Source organism: Scardinius erythrophthalmus (genome assembly GCF_964197995.2).
Source record: "Scardinius erythrophthalmus genome assembly, chromosome: 23".
Taxonomy (NCBI): domain Eukaryota; kingdom Metazoa; phylum Chordata; class Actinopteri; order Cypriniformes; family Leuciscidae; genus Scardinius; species Scardinius erythrophthalmus.
Window position 1 is genome coordinate 14,050,009 of NC_138243.1, and position 16,955 is coordinate 14,066,963.

Genomic DNA, 16,955 nt, shown 5'->3' on the forward strand with positions numbered 1-16,955 from the left:
ATTGCTATATCATATAGTGACATCACTATTGCCTCAACATCATTATAGACTGCACTGGGATGGGGGGCCTTTATCCAGAATGTTAGGTAAAAGACCCCTCTAGCTGCAATTACATTTACTGTATTTTGAATTATATTGCTCCATTTAAATTTTTTTTTAAAAAGCAACATTTTGATTGTCATACACAATGATAAGGGAAAAATTATTCCTTAAGGACGCTTTTAGCCCCATTGTACCCAAATCTATTTGCTCCATAGGTTAGGCAGATGTGTATTGCCATTTTTATTCCACACACTCATAGAAACACAATAACAACTCTCATAGTACAAAGTCCGCCACTGTCAGTGCACAAGACACGGTATTAATAGACGATCAATGTTTCTGTAACTTGATGCTGTTACGCAAGGTAGAAAAAAGGAAAAGAAGATTTTCAAATGCACATATCCAGGTAAGTGAGTGGCTCGCGCAAGACGTTTCTGTGAATTTTTCCTGGGGAAAATAAGTCTCAATGTTTTCTACTGCTTCTGAACGACGTTATGATACTTTTAAGAACTATTCCTGCTGTGGCATGCGTAAGTATGTTTGCGAAGATAAAAAGACAAACAGCCTGGATTGACCGAGATGGAAAGCATGGGAATATACATTCTTTCCTTCTGAACACATGAGTGTAGCTGCTGGAACAGGCCGCCTGTGTGGCGCTGTCCACCCGCGTGGTGCTGAAATGCTCTCTTCACTCTGGCTGCTTGCTGTCTCCCCCCACTCATGGTTGAGTCCTTTGTTGCAAGAGGATCATGCAGTCTTTTACGGATAAAGGGCATTTTATCGACTAATATTGGAATATATGTATATAATTTCATTGTTTTTAAAGGCGATAATTATAACTGAAATGTAAATACGTCTGATAATTTATTTGGTTACAATGTAAAAATCTCACGCTCCTCCAGCAATAACTTTAACACACACACTGCAATGCACGCACCGCTCAAACGATAGACATGTACGGTTGCGCTTCTCTCTGTCGCCACATGACGGCACACGTTCATATTCTTTCTGTTTAAGATACAGCACACACACACACACACACACACACACACACACACACACACACACACACACACACACACACACACACACACACAATAGATGGTTAATAATACTGATAAAAAATAACAACAATAACACTAATAAAAATAGCATTAATAAAAATACCACATTATTACTATTATTGTTATTAATATTATTATTGCATAGTATTATTATAATTATTTCATATTATTATTATTATTATTTCATATTATACTTTAATTTCTTGCTTCTAGATTCTTGTTTCTCTCCTCTGACTCACTTTGCCTGTTCCTCACTCGTACTACCCCTTTAATATATTTAAATGACTGGATTGGTTCAAGATAAATGCACAGTCGACCAATGAGGTGCAGACTTGGACAAAGAGATCCACTCCCTCCCACGGCTGTGGCATCTTTCTGAGCTTGAGCACAGAGAACGCATGAATTACTCGTTTTTATCAAAAAGGACCTCTTACACTAAAAAGGAATATGCCATCAATATATTGTTTGGGATTATGTAACTGTTGCAAATATTTTGAAACCTTGAGAAAACTTGGATAAATCGTCAAAAGCTTGGAGCCGGAGATGATGGAATCTCTTTTGTTTTTGAGGAGAATTTGGTGGTGCTGTGTCTTTATTCTTCCTTGGAGTACAATAGAGGCACAGATTCGATACACAATTCCAGAAGAGCTAAGAGAAGGATCTGTGGTCGGAAATATCGCTAAAGATCTAGGTTTGGATGGGTCTAAGATTATAGATCGTAAACTACAAATAGCATCTGAGACTGGTAAGCAGTATTTCGCTTTGGATGTGGAAAAAGGTGATCTTATTGTGAATGAGAGAATTGATAGAGAGGGTTTATGTGGATACAATGTCCCGTGTGTTTTGCCTCTTCAAGCCGTTTTAGAAAATCCTCTGCAGATGCATCGAGTTGAGATTGAAGTACAAGATATTAATGATAATACGCCCAATTTTAAATCTAATGAGCGTGTACTGAACATTCCAGAATCTATTAATTCAGGAGCAAAATTCCTTTTAGAGAGCGCTATTGACTCAGATGTACAGTCAAACTCTTTAAAATCATACAGTCTGAGCATTAATGATCATTTTGTTTTAAACGTGAAAACTCAAGATGCTGTCAAAATTCCAGAACTAGTACTCAAGCAACCTCTTGACCGAGAAAAACAGGCTGTTCATAAGTTAATATTAACGGCAGCTGACGGAGGGAATCCAGTGCGCACGGGCACATGTGAGATCACGGTTGTAGTTTTGGATAATAATGACAATGCTCCTGAATTTGAAAAGCCTTTCTATGAGACTGTTGTTGATGAAAACGAAATAATCCATAAAGAAATTTTAAGAGTCAAGGCTATAGATTTAGATGAAGGGTTAAATGGAGAGATTGAATATTTTTTTTCAGACCAAACATCAGATACAGCTTTGTTTAATATTAACCAACAAACTGGTGCCATCACAGTTAAAGGACAACTTGACAATGAAAAAGCAAGCTTACATAAATTTGATATAGTTGCAAAGGACAAAGGAAATCCTCAAATGGAGGGCCACTGCAGTGTAAAGATAAAAGTTAATGACGTAAATGACAACGCACCTGATATAATTATAACTTCACTCTCAAGTCCAATTCCTGAGAATTCCTCAAATGGCACAGTCGTTTCATTAATTAGTACAAAAGATGCAGATTTAGGAGAGAACGGGAAAGTGAAACTTACGTTGGCTCCTGGGACACCGTTTAGATTGAGCCCTACAGTTTCCAATCATTACGCACTAGTTACTAACGGTCCTCTAGATAGAGAAACTTACTCTGAATATAAAATTGAATTAAACGCTGTTGATGCAGGTTCGCCACCGCTATCTAGTGGGAAAACAGTCACAATCGGCATTTCAGACGTAAATGACAACCCTCCAATGTTTTCTGAGAAGTCTTATACGGTTTACGCTAAAGAAAACAGCGCTCATGACTCAATATTGTGCTCAGTCTCCGCCCATGACCCAGACTTGGGCGAAAATGCTAAAATCTCCTACTCTGTTTTGGACTCTAAAGTTCAAGACGTGCCTGCATCTTCTTATATCTACATAAACTCAGAAAACGGCAGCATATTTAGCATGCAGTCATTTGACTACGAGAAAATCAAAGTGTTTCAAATCCTCGTTCAGGCTAAAGATCATGGCTCTCCATCTCTGAGCAGCAACGCCACTGTTCATGTGTTTATTTCGGACCGGAACGATAACGCTCCTGCTGTCATTTACCCGTCCACATCCATGGGGTCTGTCTCTCATCAGAGGATGCCCCGTTCTGCGAAAGCAGGACATCTCGTTACTAAGGTAACAGCAGTGGACGCGGACTCGGGTCATAACGCCTGGCTCTTCTACAGGCTCGCGGAGGCCACGGACGCGTCACTGTTCAGTGTGAATTTACATACGGGAGAGGTGAGGACTAAACGCGCTGTTTCAGAGCAGGATGACTCCTCTCAGAGACTGATGATAGAGATAAAGGATAATGGAGAACCGATCCAGTCCACCACAGTCACAGTGGATATACTTATAGAGGACGGGTTTCATGAACCCATCTCAGACTATCGTGAAAAAACTATCGAGCCCAACAAGAAGACTGGTAAAATAACTTTATATCTGATCATCTCTTTAGCCGCTGTGTCTTTGTTGTGTCTGATGACGTTTTTCATCTTGCTGGTGAAATGTGCGCGAGGCAGTAGAGGTGGCTCAAGCTGCTGTATCAGGCGAACTGATTCTGGATACAAGAACCCCAACAGAAACCTGCAGATCCAGCTCAACACTGATGGGCCCATTAAGTATGTGGAGGTTCTGGGAGGAGACATGATGTCTCAGAGTCAGTCCTTTGGCTCCTATCTCTCTCCAATGTCAGAATTCAGTGATCTCACCCTCGTTAAGCCCAGCAGCACCACAAACTTTACAGACACGCTAAACGTGCTTGATGCGTCATTACCAGACAGCGCGTGGACGTTCGAGAGCCAACAGGTGAGCGCGTGAAATTGTTTAAATTATATTTTGAATATTATGCTATATGTATGAATATTTATATTATATGGCGTTATTGATTTAATTATGTGAAAACACTAATTATTCTAACCACTTTTATAATCATAAAGTAACACTGTATTTGCATCAAAACTACTGTAGATTACTGGTGCTTTGTAGTTGTAATAGCTCTGCTGAAAATACAGTGTTTGTTATGATTATGGGTTTTACTTTCAAAATGATCAGGGGTGCGTTCTCCGATAACGTTGTCTCTTAGCGCGCTACGAAGACTCAGAACGTACACCTTAACTACAGGTATACCTTTCCTACGTGTGTTCTCCGAACTATACCTTAGGATGTTGCTTAAGGTAAACCTTCTTTAGTTCGACCTTAGCAGGCGCTGTCCATGGTGGAGGCGCTGAATAGGTTGATATCGATGCCTCGATGATCGATTGTGCGCTCTTTCCTTCACAGCGGTATAGGTAAAGTATTGAGAAAACAATGTTCTTTATAAAGAAGCGTTTTAGAAATAGTACAAACTGCATTTATCGGGGCTCATTGAAATATGTACATGCAGAAATAAATATGAGTATGTGTTTATAATTTAGCAAGTGTGCAATCCCAAACCCTCACGGCCATAAGTGTGTTAATGTTCTCCACAACGTATGCTGATTATCCACCAGCCATGTAGTTGACATACACTAACTGGCTCCGCGGACGGCGCCGTCTTTGATTTAAAACAAGTACTCGCTGTCTCGCTGCCATAGCTATAAAGTTTGTGTAAACTCATCTTTCTTTATATAGACTCCTAAGCCTTTTCTGTCAAATGGTTCGCCAGCTGATGTGCCTTAGGATAGTAATTAAAAAAGCTAACAACCATTAGTGTATGGAAACTTTATTAATGAAAACACTTCCATACACTGGGTGTAGGCTATAACAACTTAAGTATTTTATGTGTAAAATTTTAAAGTAAAGTAAAAATGTAATTTTAATACTAAATCAGATTTTATATTAAATGTTCATATAACATTTTCTATGTGTAATTAAACTGCGATGTAAAAAAGCTTTTTGCGTAGTGGTGGCCACTAGCGGTATGAACCGTCAGCAGCGATAAGGTATAGCTAAGAGCGCTCCAGACCAACCTTACGAACGTATGACTTACAGAAGGTATACTTAACTAAGAAGGTTTCGGAAACCACGTATTAACGATAAGGTACTTCTTAAGGTACAACTTAAGAACGACGTAGCGTTAAGGTAGTTTCGGAGAACGCACCCCTGGCTCTTATACTTGTGCGTGTGTTACATGTTTGAGCACCGACGTTTTCTGCAGCATCTATAGTAGGGTAAAATGGTCCCATTGGGCAAGATGACCCACACCACACTTTTTTTTTTCTCTTGGCCATAGATGGCACAACATCTCATGTCATTTCATCGGATATATCCACATTTGTGAGATTTAAAAAACAGTTTTGAGGTTAATAAAACTAATTTTGTGTCTCTGGAAAATAGTGATCACTTATGTTAAATATAAGTTTGGTGTTTGTTTATCAGGGAATTGCAGGTACATTAATGTTTTCTACATTTTAAAAATTTTCACAAAAGTCCCAGTTGACCTTATGCAGGAGGGCATCTTAGTAGTGGGGCAAATAATTTTACAATATGGCAACTTAAAGTTTCCATTCCCTTAATAACATATTGACTGATGTATCATCATTCTGCCTGCTAAACCTATATCTAATTACAATTTAAAAGTAAATGCACATTGTTCTCTTTTTAAATACAGATTTATGTTCTGCACTTTATTTCTAAATATTCTAATGATCTGTAATTGCGTTTGAAACAACTAATTGGAAACATAATCGACGTTTCAATTTAAAGTGAGCTAAACATGAACTGTATATTGTCTGTATGGGTGTTGCGCGTGGCTTTGCTCTGCCTCTTTAAGACTGATTCGTGTTGTGACTGGTGAGCCCTTGTCCAATAGTGGGACTGCACTGCACAAAGGGATCTACTCCCTCCCTCTGACATAATGCTGAAAACCATTACGCACAGACCTGAGACAAAATGCACTGCACTCGCTGCAATTTATTTAACAGCGGAATATAACCTGGAGTTCTATACATTTTAAAATGTCACATTATTTTTGTGACGGCTTACACGCGTAAGATGTATGTCAGGATACTGGTATCAACGATCATTTATCGTGTTTGGAAATGAGGACTCAAATACAAAGGAGAATTTTGTTCTGGCAGGCGCTGTGGCTGTTGTGTTTCGCTGTTTTGTGGAGCGAGACAGACGCACAGCTTCGTTATACAATACCGGAGGAGCTGAAGGAGGGATCCATTGTTGGAAATGTAGCTAAAGATCTCGGTTTGGATGTATCTGAAATATCTAATCGTAAATTACGGATAACATCTGAGTCTGGTAAGCAATATTTCAGTCTGAATTTGCGGAATGGCGAGCTGCTTGTTAATGAAGTAATAGACAGAGAAACCCTGTGCGGACAAAGCGCGAGCTGTGTGTTACCATTACAAGTCATAATCGAGGATCCACTCCAGTTTTATCGTGTCGAAGTGGACATTCAAGATATTAACGACAACTCTCCAATATTTTTGTCGGAAATAAACACAATTGAGGTACCAGAGTCAACGCTAACTGGAGCGAGGTTTCGTTTGGAACCTGCTCACGATCCTGACGTTGGAACGAACTCCTTGCGCACATACGCGCTTAATAAAAATGAACATTTTGTTATGCATATAAAAAACGAAAAAGACGGAACAAAAGTACCAGAAATAGTCTTAGAGAAATTTGTAGATAGAGAAAAAAATTCTGTGCACCATCTAATTTTGACAGGTATTGATGGAGGTGACCCAGCGAGGTCAGGTACCACCCAGATCACTGTAAAAATTCTTGACGCAAATGATAATGCTCCAATATTTGAACACGACTTATATGAGGTTAAAGTAATGGAGAGCACAGTCCCGGGTACAATGATACTTACTGTAAAAGCTGTTGACTTGGATGATGGTATAAACGGTGAGGTCGAGTATTCCTTTGCGGCACATACACCTGAAATAATTCACAATGTGTTTTCTATTAATCCTGTGACAGGCGAATTAGTCGTTTCCAATAATCTTGATTATGAAATCAGCACCTCATATAAAATTGACATACGCGCAAGAGACAAAGGGCCACTTGCAATGGAGGGACATTGTTCAGTCCAGGTGAATGTTTTAGATGTGAATGATAATGCACCTGAGATCACCATCACCTCCTCACCCAAACCTGTGCGAGAAGATGTGCCCGCTGGGACTATGGTAGCGTTAATAAATGTTAAAGATTTGGATTCAGGCGTAAACGGAAATGTTACACTTATGATGTCACCAGGCACCCCTTTTAAATTAAAGCCAACATTTTTAAACCATTACGCACTAGTGACAGATTCACAGTTAGATCGAGAAAAGTTTCCTAGATATGATATTGAGCTTAAAGCGTCAGACTCTGGATCACCTCCACTGGTATCTAGCAAACTCATTACAGTAAATATATTAGATGTCAATGATAATCCTCCTGTTTTCTCTGAACGCGTGTACTCGGTTTACATGAAAGAAAACAGCGCCCCGGGATCAATTTTAGCATCAGTGACGGCATCAGATTTAGATACGGGAGAAAATGCCAAAATTGTCTATTCGGTTCTCGACACTAATACTCGAGACGTACCTGTCTCTTCATATGTATACATCAACTCAGAAAATGGTAGTATATTTAGCATGCACTCTTTTGACTATGAGAAAATGAAGGTCTTTAATATGATCGTGCTCGCTAAAGACAATGGCTCTCCATCTCTGAGCAGTAACGCCACTGTTCATGTGTTTATTCTGGACCGGAACGATAACGCTCCTGCTGTCATTTACCCGTCCACATCCATGGGGTCTGTCCCTCATCAGAGGATGCCCCGTTCTGCTAAAGCAGGACATCTCGTTACTAAGGTAACAGCAGTGGACGCGGACTCGGGTCATAACGCCTGGCTCTTCTACAGGCTCGCGGAGGCCACGGACGCGTCACTGTTCAGTGTGAATTTACATACGGGAGAGGTGAGGACTAAACGCGCTGTTTCAGAGCAGGATGACTCCTCTCAGAGACTGATGATAGAGATAAAGGATAATGGAGAACCGATCCAGTCCACCACAGTCACAGTGGATATACTAATAGAGGACGGTGTTCATGAACCCATCTCAGACTATCGTGAAAAAACTATCGAGCCAAACAAGAAAAGCGGCAAAATCACTTTATATTTGATCATCTCTTTGGGAACCGTGTCAATTTTATCTGTGTTGTCATTGTTTACGTTGATTGTGAAGTGCGTTAGAAGTAGCATCGGAAGTTCAAGCTGTTGTATCAGGCGAACTGATTCTGGATACAAGAACCCCAACAGAAACCTGCAGATCCAGCTCAACACTGACGGGCCCATTAAGTATGTGGAGGTTCTGGGAGGAGACATGATGTCTCAGAGTCAGTCCTTTGGCTCCTATCTCTCTCCAATGTCAGAATTCAGTGATCTCACCCTCGTTAAGCCCAGCAGCACCACAAACTTTACAGACACGCTAAACGTGCTTGATGCGTCATTGCCAGACAGCGCGTGGACGTTCGAGAGCCAACAGGTGAGACAGAAAGTATAAAAACATAATATGTATTGCAAATGTTAGCATTGACAGTATTGTCTGTTGTTTGGTTCAATTCAGGTTCTAACGTGTTTAAATTTGTGAGTGGAACGTGTGCATATGCCAATGTTTTGCTATAATATGATGAAATTAGTGTGTGTTTTTAAGAGAGTGGAGGCGACAAAGACAGAAACTATTATGTTTCAGCACCTAAATACTGGACAGCGACATTCATTATATGTTGCTCACATCCATGTACATGTATGCATTCTATCTATCTATCTATCTATCTATCTATCTATCTATCTATCTATCTATCTATCTATCTATCTATCTATCTATCTATCTATCTATCTATCTATCTATCTATATATATATATATATATATATATATATATATATATATATGGCGTTATTGATTTGATTATGTACAAACACAGGTTATTCTAACCATTTTAGAAATCCACAATAAATAGCATTTTGTTTTCATCAAAACTATTATAGTAATAGTTTTGATGCAAAAACAATGTTATTTATGAGTGTATTTGTTTGTTTGTTTTGGATTATGGAAATTGTGGTTATAGAGTAATACTTTAAAGCGATATTCCTTTTCATATTTGTGCGTCCATGTGCTTTTCTCAGCATCTCCTTAAAGAGTACTAAAAACTACAATTGTAATATATTATTTCAAAATGTATCCTGTTTTTAAAAACGAGTAAATGGGGGTGGGGGATCGTCGTTTCCATGTAAAGTGAGCTAAACATGAAATGTATATTGTCTGTATGGGTGTTGCGCGTGGCTTTGCTCTGCCTCTTTAAGACTGATTCGTGTTGTGACTGGTGAGCCCTTGTCCAATAGTGGGACTGCACTGCACAAAGGGATCTACTCCCTCCCTCTGACATAATGCTGAAAACCATTACGCACAGACCTGAGACAAAATGCACTGCACTCGCTGCAATTTATTTAACAGCGGAATATAACCTGGAGTTCTATACATTTTAAAATGTCACATTATTTTTGTGACGGCTTACACGCGTAAGATGTATGTCAGGATACTGGTATCAACGATCTTTTATCGTGTTTGGAAATGAGGACTCAAATACAAAGGAGAATTTTGTTCTGGCAGGCGCTGTGGCTGTTGTGTTTCGCTGTTTTGTGGAGCGAGACAGACGCACAGCTTCGTTATACAATACCGGAGGAGCTGAAGGAGGGATCCATTGTTGGAAATGTAGCTAAAGATCTCGGTTTGGATGTATCTGAAATATCTAATCGTAAATTACGGATAACATCTGAGTCTGGTAAGCAATATTTTAGTCTGAATTTGCGGAATGGCGAGCTGCTTGTTAATGAAGTAATAGACCGAGAAACCCTGTGCGGACAAAGCGCGAGCTGTGTGTTACCATTACAAGTCATAATCGAGGATCCACTCCAGTTTTATCGTGTCGAAGTGGACATTCAAGATATTAACGACAACTCTCCAATATTCTTGTCGGAAATAAACACAATTGAGGTACCAGAGTTAACGCTAACTGGAGCGAGATTTCGTTTGGAACCTGCTCAAGATCCTGACGTTGGAACGAACTCCTTGCGCACATACGCGCTTAATAAAAATGAACATTTTGTTATGCATATAAAAAACGAAAAAGACGGAACAAAAGTCCCAGAAATAGTTTTAGAGAAATCTGTAGATAGAGAGAAAAATTCTGTGCACCATCTAATTTTGACAGGTATTGATGGAGGTGATCCAGCGAGGTCAGGTACCACCCAGATTACTGTAAAAATTGTCGATGCAAATGATAATGCTCCAATATTTGAACACGACTTATATGAGGTTAAAGTAATGGAGAGCACAGTCCCGGGTACAATGATACTTACTGTAAAAGCGATTGACTTGGATGATGGTATAAACGGTGAGGTTGAGTATTCTTTTGCGACACATACTCCTGAAATAATTCAAAATGTGTTTTCTATTAATCATGTGACAGGCGAATTAGTCGTTTCCAAGAATCTTGATTATGAAATCAGCACCTCATATAAAATTGACATACGCGCCAGAGACAAAGGAGCGCCTGTCATGGAGGGACATTGTACAGTCCAAGTGAATGTTTTAGATGTGAATGATAATGCACCTGAGATCACCATCACCTCCTCACCCAAACCTGTGCGAGAAGATGTGCCCGCTGGGACTATGGTAGCGTTAATAAATGTTAAAGATTTGGATTCAGGCGTAAACGGAAACGTAACACTTAGCATGTCACCAGGCACCCCTTTTAAATTAAAGCCAACGTTTTTAAACCAATACGCACTAGTAACAGATTCACAGTTAGATCGAGAAAAGTTTCCTAGATATGATATTGAGCTTAAAGCGTCAGACTCTGGATCACCTCCACTGGTATCTAGCAAACTCATTACAGTAAATATATTAGATGTCAATGATAATCCTCCTGTTTTCTCTGAACGCGTGTACTCGGTTTACATGAAAGAAAACAGCGCCCCGGGATCAATTTTAGCATCAGTGACGGCATCAGATTTAGATACGGGAGAAAATGCCAAAATTGTCTATTCGGTTCTCGACACTAATACTCGAGACGTACCTGTCTCTTCATATGTATACATCAACTCAGAAAATGGTAGTATATTTAGCATGCACTCTTTTGACTATGAGAAAATGAAGGTCTTTAATATGATCGTGCTCGCTAAAGACAATGGCTCTCCATCTCTGAGCAGTAACGCCACTGTTCATGTGTTTATTCTGGACCGGAACGATAACGCTCCTGCTGTCATTTACCCGTACACATCCGTGGGGTCTTTCCCTCATCAGAGGATGCCCCGTTCTGCTAAAGCAGGACATCTCGTTACTAAGGTAACAGCAGTGGACGCGGACTCGGGTCATAACGCCTGGCTCTTCTACAGGCTCGCGGAGGCCACGGACGCGTCACTGTTCAGTGTGAATTTACATACGGGAGAGGTGAGGACTAAACGCGCTGTTTCAGAGCAGGATGACTCCTCTCAGAGACTGATGATAGAGATAAAGGATAATGGAGAACCGATCCAGTCCACCACAGTCACAGTGGATATACTAATAGAGGACGGTGTTCATGAACCCATCTCAGACTATCGTGAAAAAACTATCGAGCCCAACAAGAAAAGCGGCAAAATCACTTTATATTTGATCATCTCTTTGGGAACCGTGTCAATTTTATCTGTGTTGTCATTGTTTACGTTGATTGTGAAGTGCGTTAGAAGTAGCATCGGAAGTTCAAGCTGTTGTATCAGGCGAACTGATTCTGGATACAAGAACCCCAACAGAAACCTGCAGATCCAGCTCAACACTGACGGGCCCATTAAGTATGTGGAGGTTCTGGGAGGAGACATGATGTCTCAGAGTCAGTCCTTTGGCTCCTATCTCTCTCCAATGTCAGAATTCAGTGATCTCACCCTCGTTAAGCCCAGCAGCACCACAAACTTTACAGACACGCTAAACGTGCTTGATGCGTCATTGCCAGACAGCGCGTGGACGTTCGAGAGCCAACAGGTGAGACGGAAAATAAAAACATAATCTGTATTGCAAATGTTAGCATTGACAGTACTGTCTGTTGTTTGGGTCAATTCAGGTTCTAACGTGTTTATATTTGTGAGAGGAATGTGTGCATATGCCAATGTTTTGCTATAATATGAGTGGAGGCGACAAAGACAGAAACTATTATGTTTCAGCACCTAAATACTGGACAGCGACATTCATTATATGTTGCTCACATCCATGTACATGTATGCATTCTATCTATCTATCTATCTATATACCATAATCAGTTCTTAAAAATAGCTTAAAAGAAGTATAAGTCTGAGAACGATGTAGAAGATAGATTTATACATCTAAATTGTGTGTTTCTATTGAAGTCAAAATTAATATTTATTACTTAAGTTTGGTCGCTTCTTTAAAGAAGACACTTGGCAGATTACTGTAGAAGTGAAAAACATTTGAAAGTAAAATTATAGAAATTTATGGAAGTTTAATCTTTAAAAAATTTGTAATCTTATGAGAAAAGTGTAAAATTATATTTCATATATATATTACTAAACATAGTTTGACTCTTAAACTGCAAGAAAACCAAAGGCAAAAATCTGAACAAGTTGTGTTCCAAATTGTAGGTTGATATCTCAAAAAGTAGCTTTCAGTAGATTTTGTTTGGGCGCAGTACCAATCAGTTCCAATAGATGACCTGTGTCCGTGTACGTTTCGTTCATTCGTTTTTTTATTTAATATTGAAAGTAGAAAAATGAGAAAACAGCTCAGCTCCTTTTTCGTTTTTTATTTTTTTCAAAAAAACAAAAAAAACAAAAAAAAAAAAACGAAAAACAAGTATTCAGCTTGATTTTTCGTCCTCAGGTAGAAAAATGTATAAACAGCTTGAATATTCGATTTCTACATGTGGGCGAGAATGAAACGCCCCTTTCCCCTGATTTGTCAGCCGAAGATCAAATTGTTCCTTCGTCAATTCTTCCTCAGTTCCGGACAGCAGAATAAAAGTCCTCCGCTGCTGCGGTTGTACGGATTCTTAACGCGTTTATTGCAACTAGTACATTTCAAATGTTTCTCGTCAAACAACCAGATATGGCTCGACACAACCTGTACCGGGGAAGAGCCTAGACAGGGATTTTATTCTGTGTAGATATAAATTCACGTAGACCTGCTGTGCAGAACCGAGGAAGAATTTATGACGGAACAGTTTGATCTTCGGCTGACAAATCAGAGGAAAGGGGCGTTTCATTCCCGCCCACATGTAGAAATCGAATTTTCAAGCCGTTTATACATTTTTCTACCTGAGAATGAAAAACGAAAGATCAAGCTGAATACTTGTTTTTCGTTTTTTTTTTTTTTTATTAAAAAAGAAAAAGGTACTGTTTTCTCGTTTTTCTACTTTCAATATCAAATCAAAAAACGAATGAACGGTCACGGACCTGGCATTATTATGGCTCTTAACCTCGAACAAACGCATAAAACACATGCGAAAAGAATACGGATGTGCGTTATAGCTCGTCACTGCATCACAACTGGAGAATCTAACGGTTTTTTCTCAATATTTAAAAACATTTTCAGACCTGAACAAACAAACTGAGGTTTCCACCAATCTTTCATGATTTTCTTTTAAATGTGCATCGCTATTTCAGACGTCTTCTTATGAAATGAGTCATGCAAAATAATAACTTTTCCTCTGTAATTTTATTTGCATTGAAAATCAGACCCCATCTATGAAAATTAGAGTTTGTAAGCTTTCAAGTGATATATAGTTTTTCAATATTACTTTAGGTTTAGACTATGATATAATTGTTTTAAATATATAATAGCAAACGTCCCACTGGTAGGACGGTGACAGTTAAGGGGGGAGACAGCGAGACATGAGAGAGCTCTGCACCAATCACGTAACAGAACGTACAAAGTGATCTACTATGTCCCCCAGTCAGAGCAGCAGAACAATGAAGAGAGCTGAAGACAGAGAGAGGTAGCTTCACATGCTGCTATGAAGCCGATTACAACAAAACGGACACCTTCAGTGGATTGTATTACCACAAAATGAAGATCTTTTCTTGGTTAAATTGTTCATAATAGAGGAATATGTTACGGGAATGGGAAAATATATCGTGAAAATGAGACGCGGGAGGAATGGAGAATCGAAATGGGCAGCGCTTTGGCTACTCGGCGTCTCTCTTTTGTGGAATACAGTCGGAGCTCTGACTCGCTATACTATACCAGAAGAACTACATGAGGGGTCAGTCATTGGAAATATCGCTAAAGATCTTGGTCTTGATGTCTCAGCTATTGCAAATCGCAATTTACGGATAGCTTCTGAGAGCAGCAGACAGTATTTCAGCGTTGATTCAGAAAAGGGTGAGTTGGTCGTGAACAGCAGAATTAACAGAGAAAGTCTGTGTCCTCAAAGCGCTAGCTGCATTTTGCCATTACAGGTTATTATAGAAAATCCGTTACAACTGCATAGATTCGAGATAGAAATACAAGATATCAATGATAACGCACCGATTTTCCGCACATCAGACGGTATTTTGGAAATAGCTGAATCCATCTCCCCGGGAGACCGATTTCCGCTTGAGAGTGCAGAGGATTTGGATGTAGGGAGGAATAGTTTGAAATCATATTCGCTAAGCAATAATGAATGTTTCCGATTAAATGTGAAAACGCTTGGGGATGGTAGGAAAGTACCAGAGCTTGTTGTTGATAAACCACTGGATAGAGAGAAAAAATCTGTCTACAAACTAATTTTAACTGCTGTAGATGGCGGTGAGCCTGCCAAATCTGGGACTACTTTAATACAGATCAATGTTGTGGATAGTAATGACAATGCTCCAAAATTTGACCTGCCAGCATACAAAGCATCCATACGAGAAGGTGCTCCCGTTGGTTCGACTGTGTTAACTATAAAAGCCACAGATTTAGATGAAGGTGACAATGGCGAGATACAATATTTTTTAGGTGTACATACACCCGAACCTGTGAGAAAATGTTTTTCTTTGAAACCGGACACGGGGGAAATTACAGTTATAGGAAATATTGACTACGAATCTGCTAAATCATACAGATTTGACGTGAGTGCTAAAGACAAAGGGAATCCAGAACTAGTGGGTCATTCGTCGGTTCAAATAGACATAATTGATGAAAATGATAACCCTCCAGAGATTATTTTAACATCATCACCCAGCCCAGTGCCTGAAAATGCCTCTGTCGGAACAGTTGTAGCTTTAATTAACGTAAATGATTTAGATTATGATGTTAATGGCAGAGTAAACGTTAATATATCTCCCGGGGTCCCATTTACCTTGAAACCGTCCTTTGACAATCATTATTCACTGGTCACAGACTCATCTTTAGATCGTGAGGTAATTGCAGAATATAACATAGAAATAGTAGCGACCGACTCTGGTGTACCACCCTTAAAGACGTTAAAGGCTGTAAATGTTAAAGTACTTGACGTGAATGACAACCATCCAGTATTCTCGCAGACCTCATATAATGTTTATATACAGGAAAATAATTTAGCAGGTGTTTCATTGTTTTCTGTATCTGCATCTGACAATGACCAAAATAAAAACGCTTTACTCACTTATTCAGTTTTAGATTTAAGTTCAAGCCAAGTGCCTGCATCATCTTATTTTTATATCAATTCTGAGAACGGAACTATTTACAGCATGAGCTCATTTGATTATGAGAAAATGAAACTAATCAGTATCGTAGTTCAGGCTAAAGATCATGGCTCTCCATCTCTGAGCAGCAACGCCACTGTTCATGTGTTTATTCTGGACCGGAACGATAACGCTCCTGCTGTCATTTACCCGTCCACATCCATGGGGTCTGTCCCTCATCAGAGGATGCCCCGTTCTGCGAAAGCAGGACATCTCGTTACTAAGGTAACAGCAGTGGACGCGGACTCGGGTCATAACGCCTGGCTCTTCTACAGGCTCGCGGAGGCCACGGACGCGTCACTGTTCAGTGTGAATTTACATACGGGAGAGGTGAGGACTAAACGCGCTGTTTCAGAGCAGGATGACTCCTCTCAGAGACTGATGATAGAGATAAAGGATAATGGAGAACCGATCCAGTCCACCACAGTCACAGTTGATATACTGATAGAGGACGGGTTTCATGAGCCAATTTCAGACTATAGAGAGAAAACAGTCGAGCCCAGGAAGAAAAGCGGAAAAATAACTTTATATCTGATCATCTCTTTAGCCGCTGTGTCTTTGTTGTGTCTGATGACATTTTTCATCTTGCTGGTGAAATGTGCGCGAGGCAGTAGAGGTGGCTCAAGCTGCTGTATCAGGCGAACTGATTCTGGATACCAGAACCCCAACAGAAACCTGCAGATCCAGCTCAACACTGACGGGCCCATTAAGTATGTGGAGGTTCTGGGAGGAGACATGATGTCTCAGAGTCAGTCCTTTGGCTCCTATCTCTCTCCAATGTCAGAATTCAGTGATCTCACCCTCGTTAAGCCCAGCAGCACCACAAACTTTACAGACACGCTAAACGTGCTTGATGCGTCATTACCAGACAGCGCGTGGACGTTCGAGAGTCAACAGGTGAGACAAATAAAACTTTTGCTACATTCAGAGCTGTCATTTGTATCTAAAAACAAATATGTCTCTAAAAAATCGCATTATGTGTTTTGCTAGTTCATTATATATATATATATAGAGAGAGAGA

At 39.8% G+C, this 16,955-nt stretch overlaps 2 protein-coding genes across 19 annotated transcripts in view; both read left to right on the forward strand.

The window, feature by feature from the left end:
• The window catches only part of LOC308684032 (protocadherin gamma-C5-like), a gene marked incomplete at its 5' end in the record, with an annotated part of 159,710 nt that overhangs the window by 104,511 nt on the left and 38,244 nt on the right, over positions 1-16,955 (forward strand). The window contains one exon of one of the 18 annotated variants that reach the window (XM_081355045.1): positions 1,653-4,079. The exons of 15 other annotated variants lie outside the window; for them this stretch is intronic. In XM_081355045.1, coding sequence (XP_081211171.1) covers positions 1,653-4,079 — 2,427 coding nt within the window. Of the gene's footprint in view, positions 1-1,652; positions 4,080-6,080; positions 8,741-14,365; positions 16,832-16,955 lie in introns of those variants that run through there. 2 more of the 18 variants (XM_081355026.1, XM_081355037.1) reach the window with 2 other exon arrangements.
• On the forward strand, positions 9,828-12,299 carry LOC308684181 (protocadherin gamma-C5-like; the record flags this gene model as incomplete). The annotated part of the gene is made up of 1 exon (XM_081355299.1): positions 9,828-12,299. One exon carries the CDS (start codon positions 9,828-9,830, stop codon positions 12,297-12,299), a length of 2,472 nt encoding a protein of 823 aa, XP_081211425.1.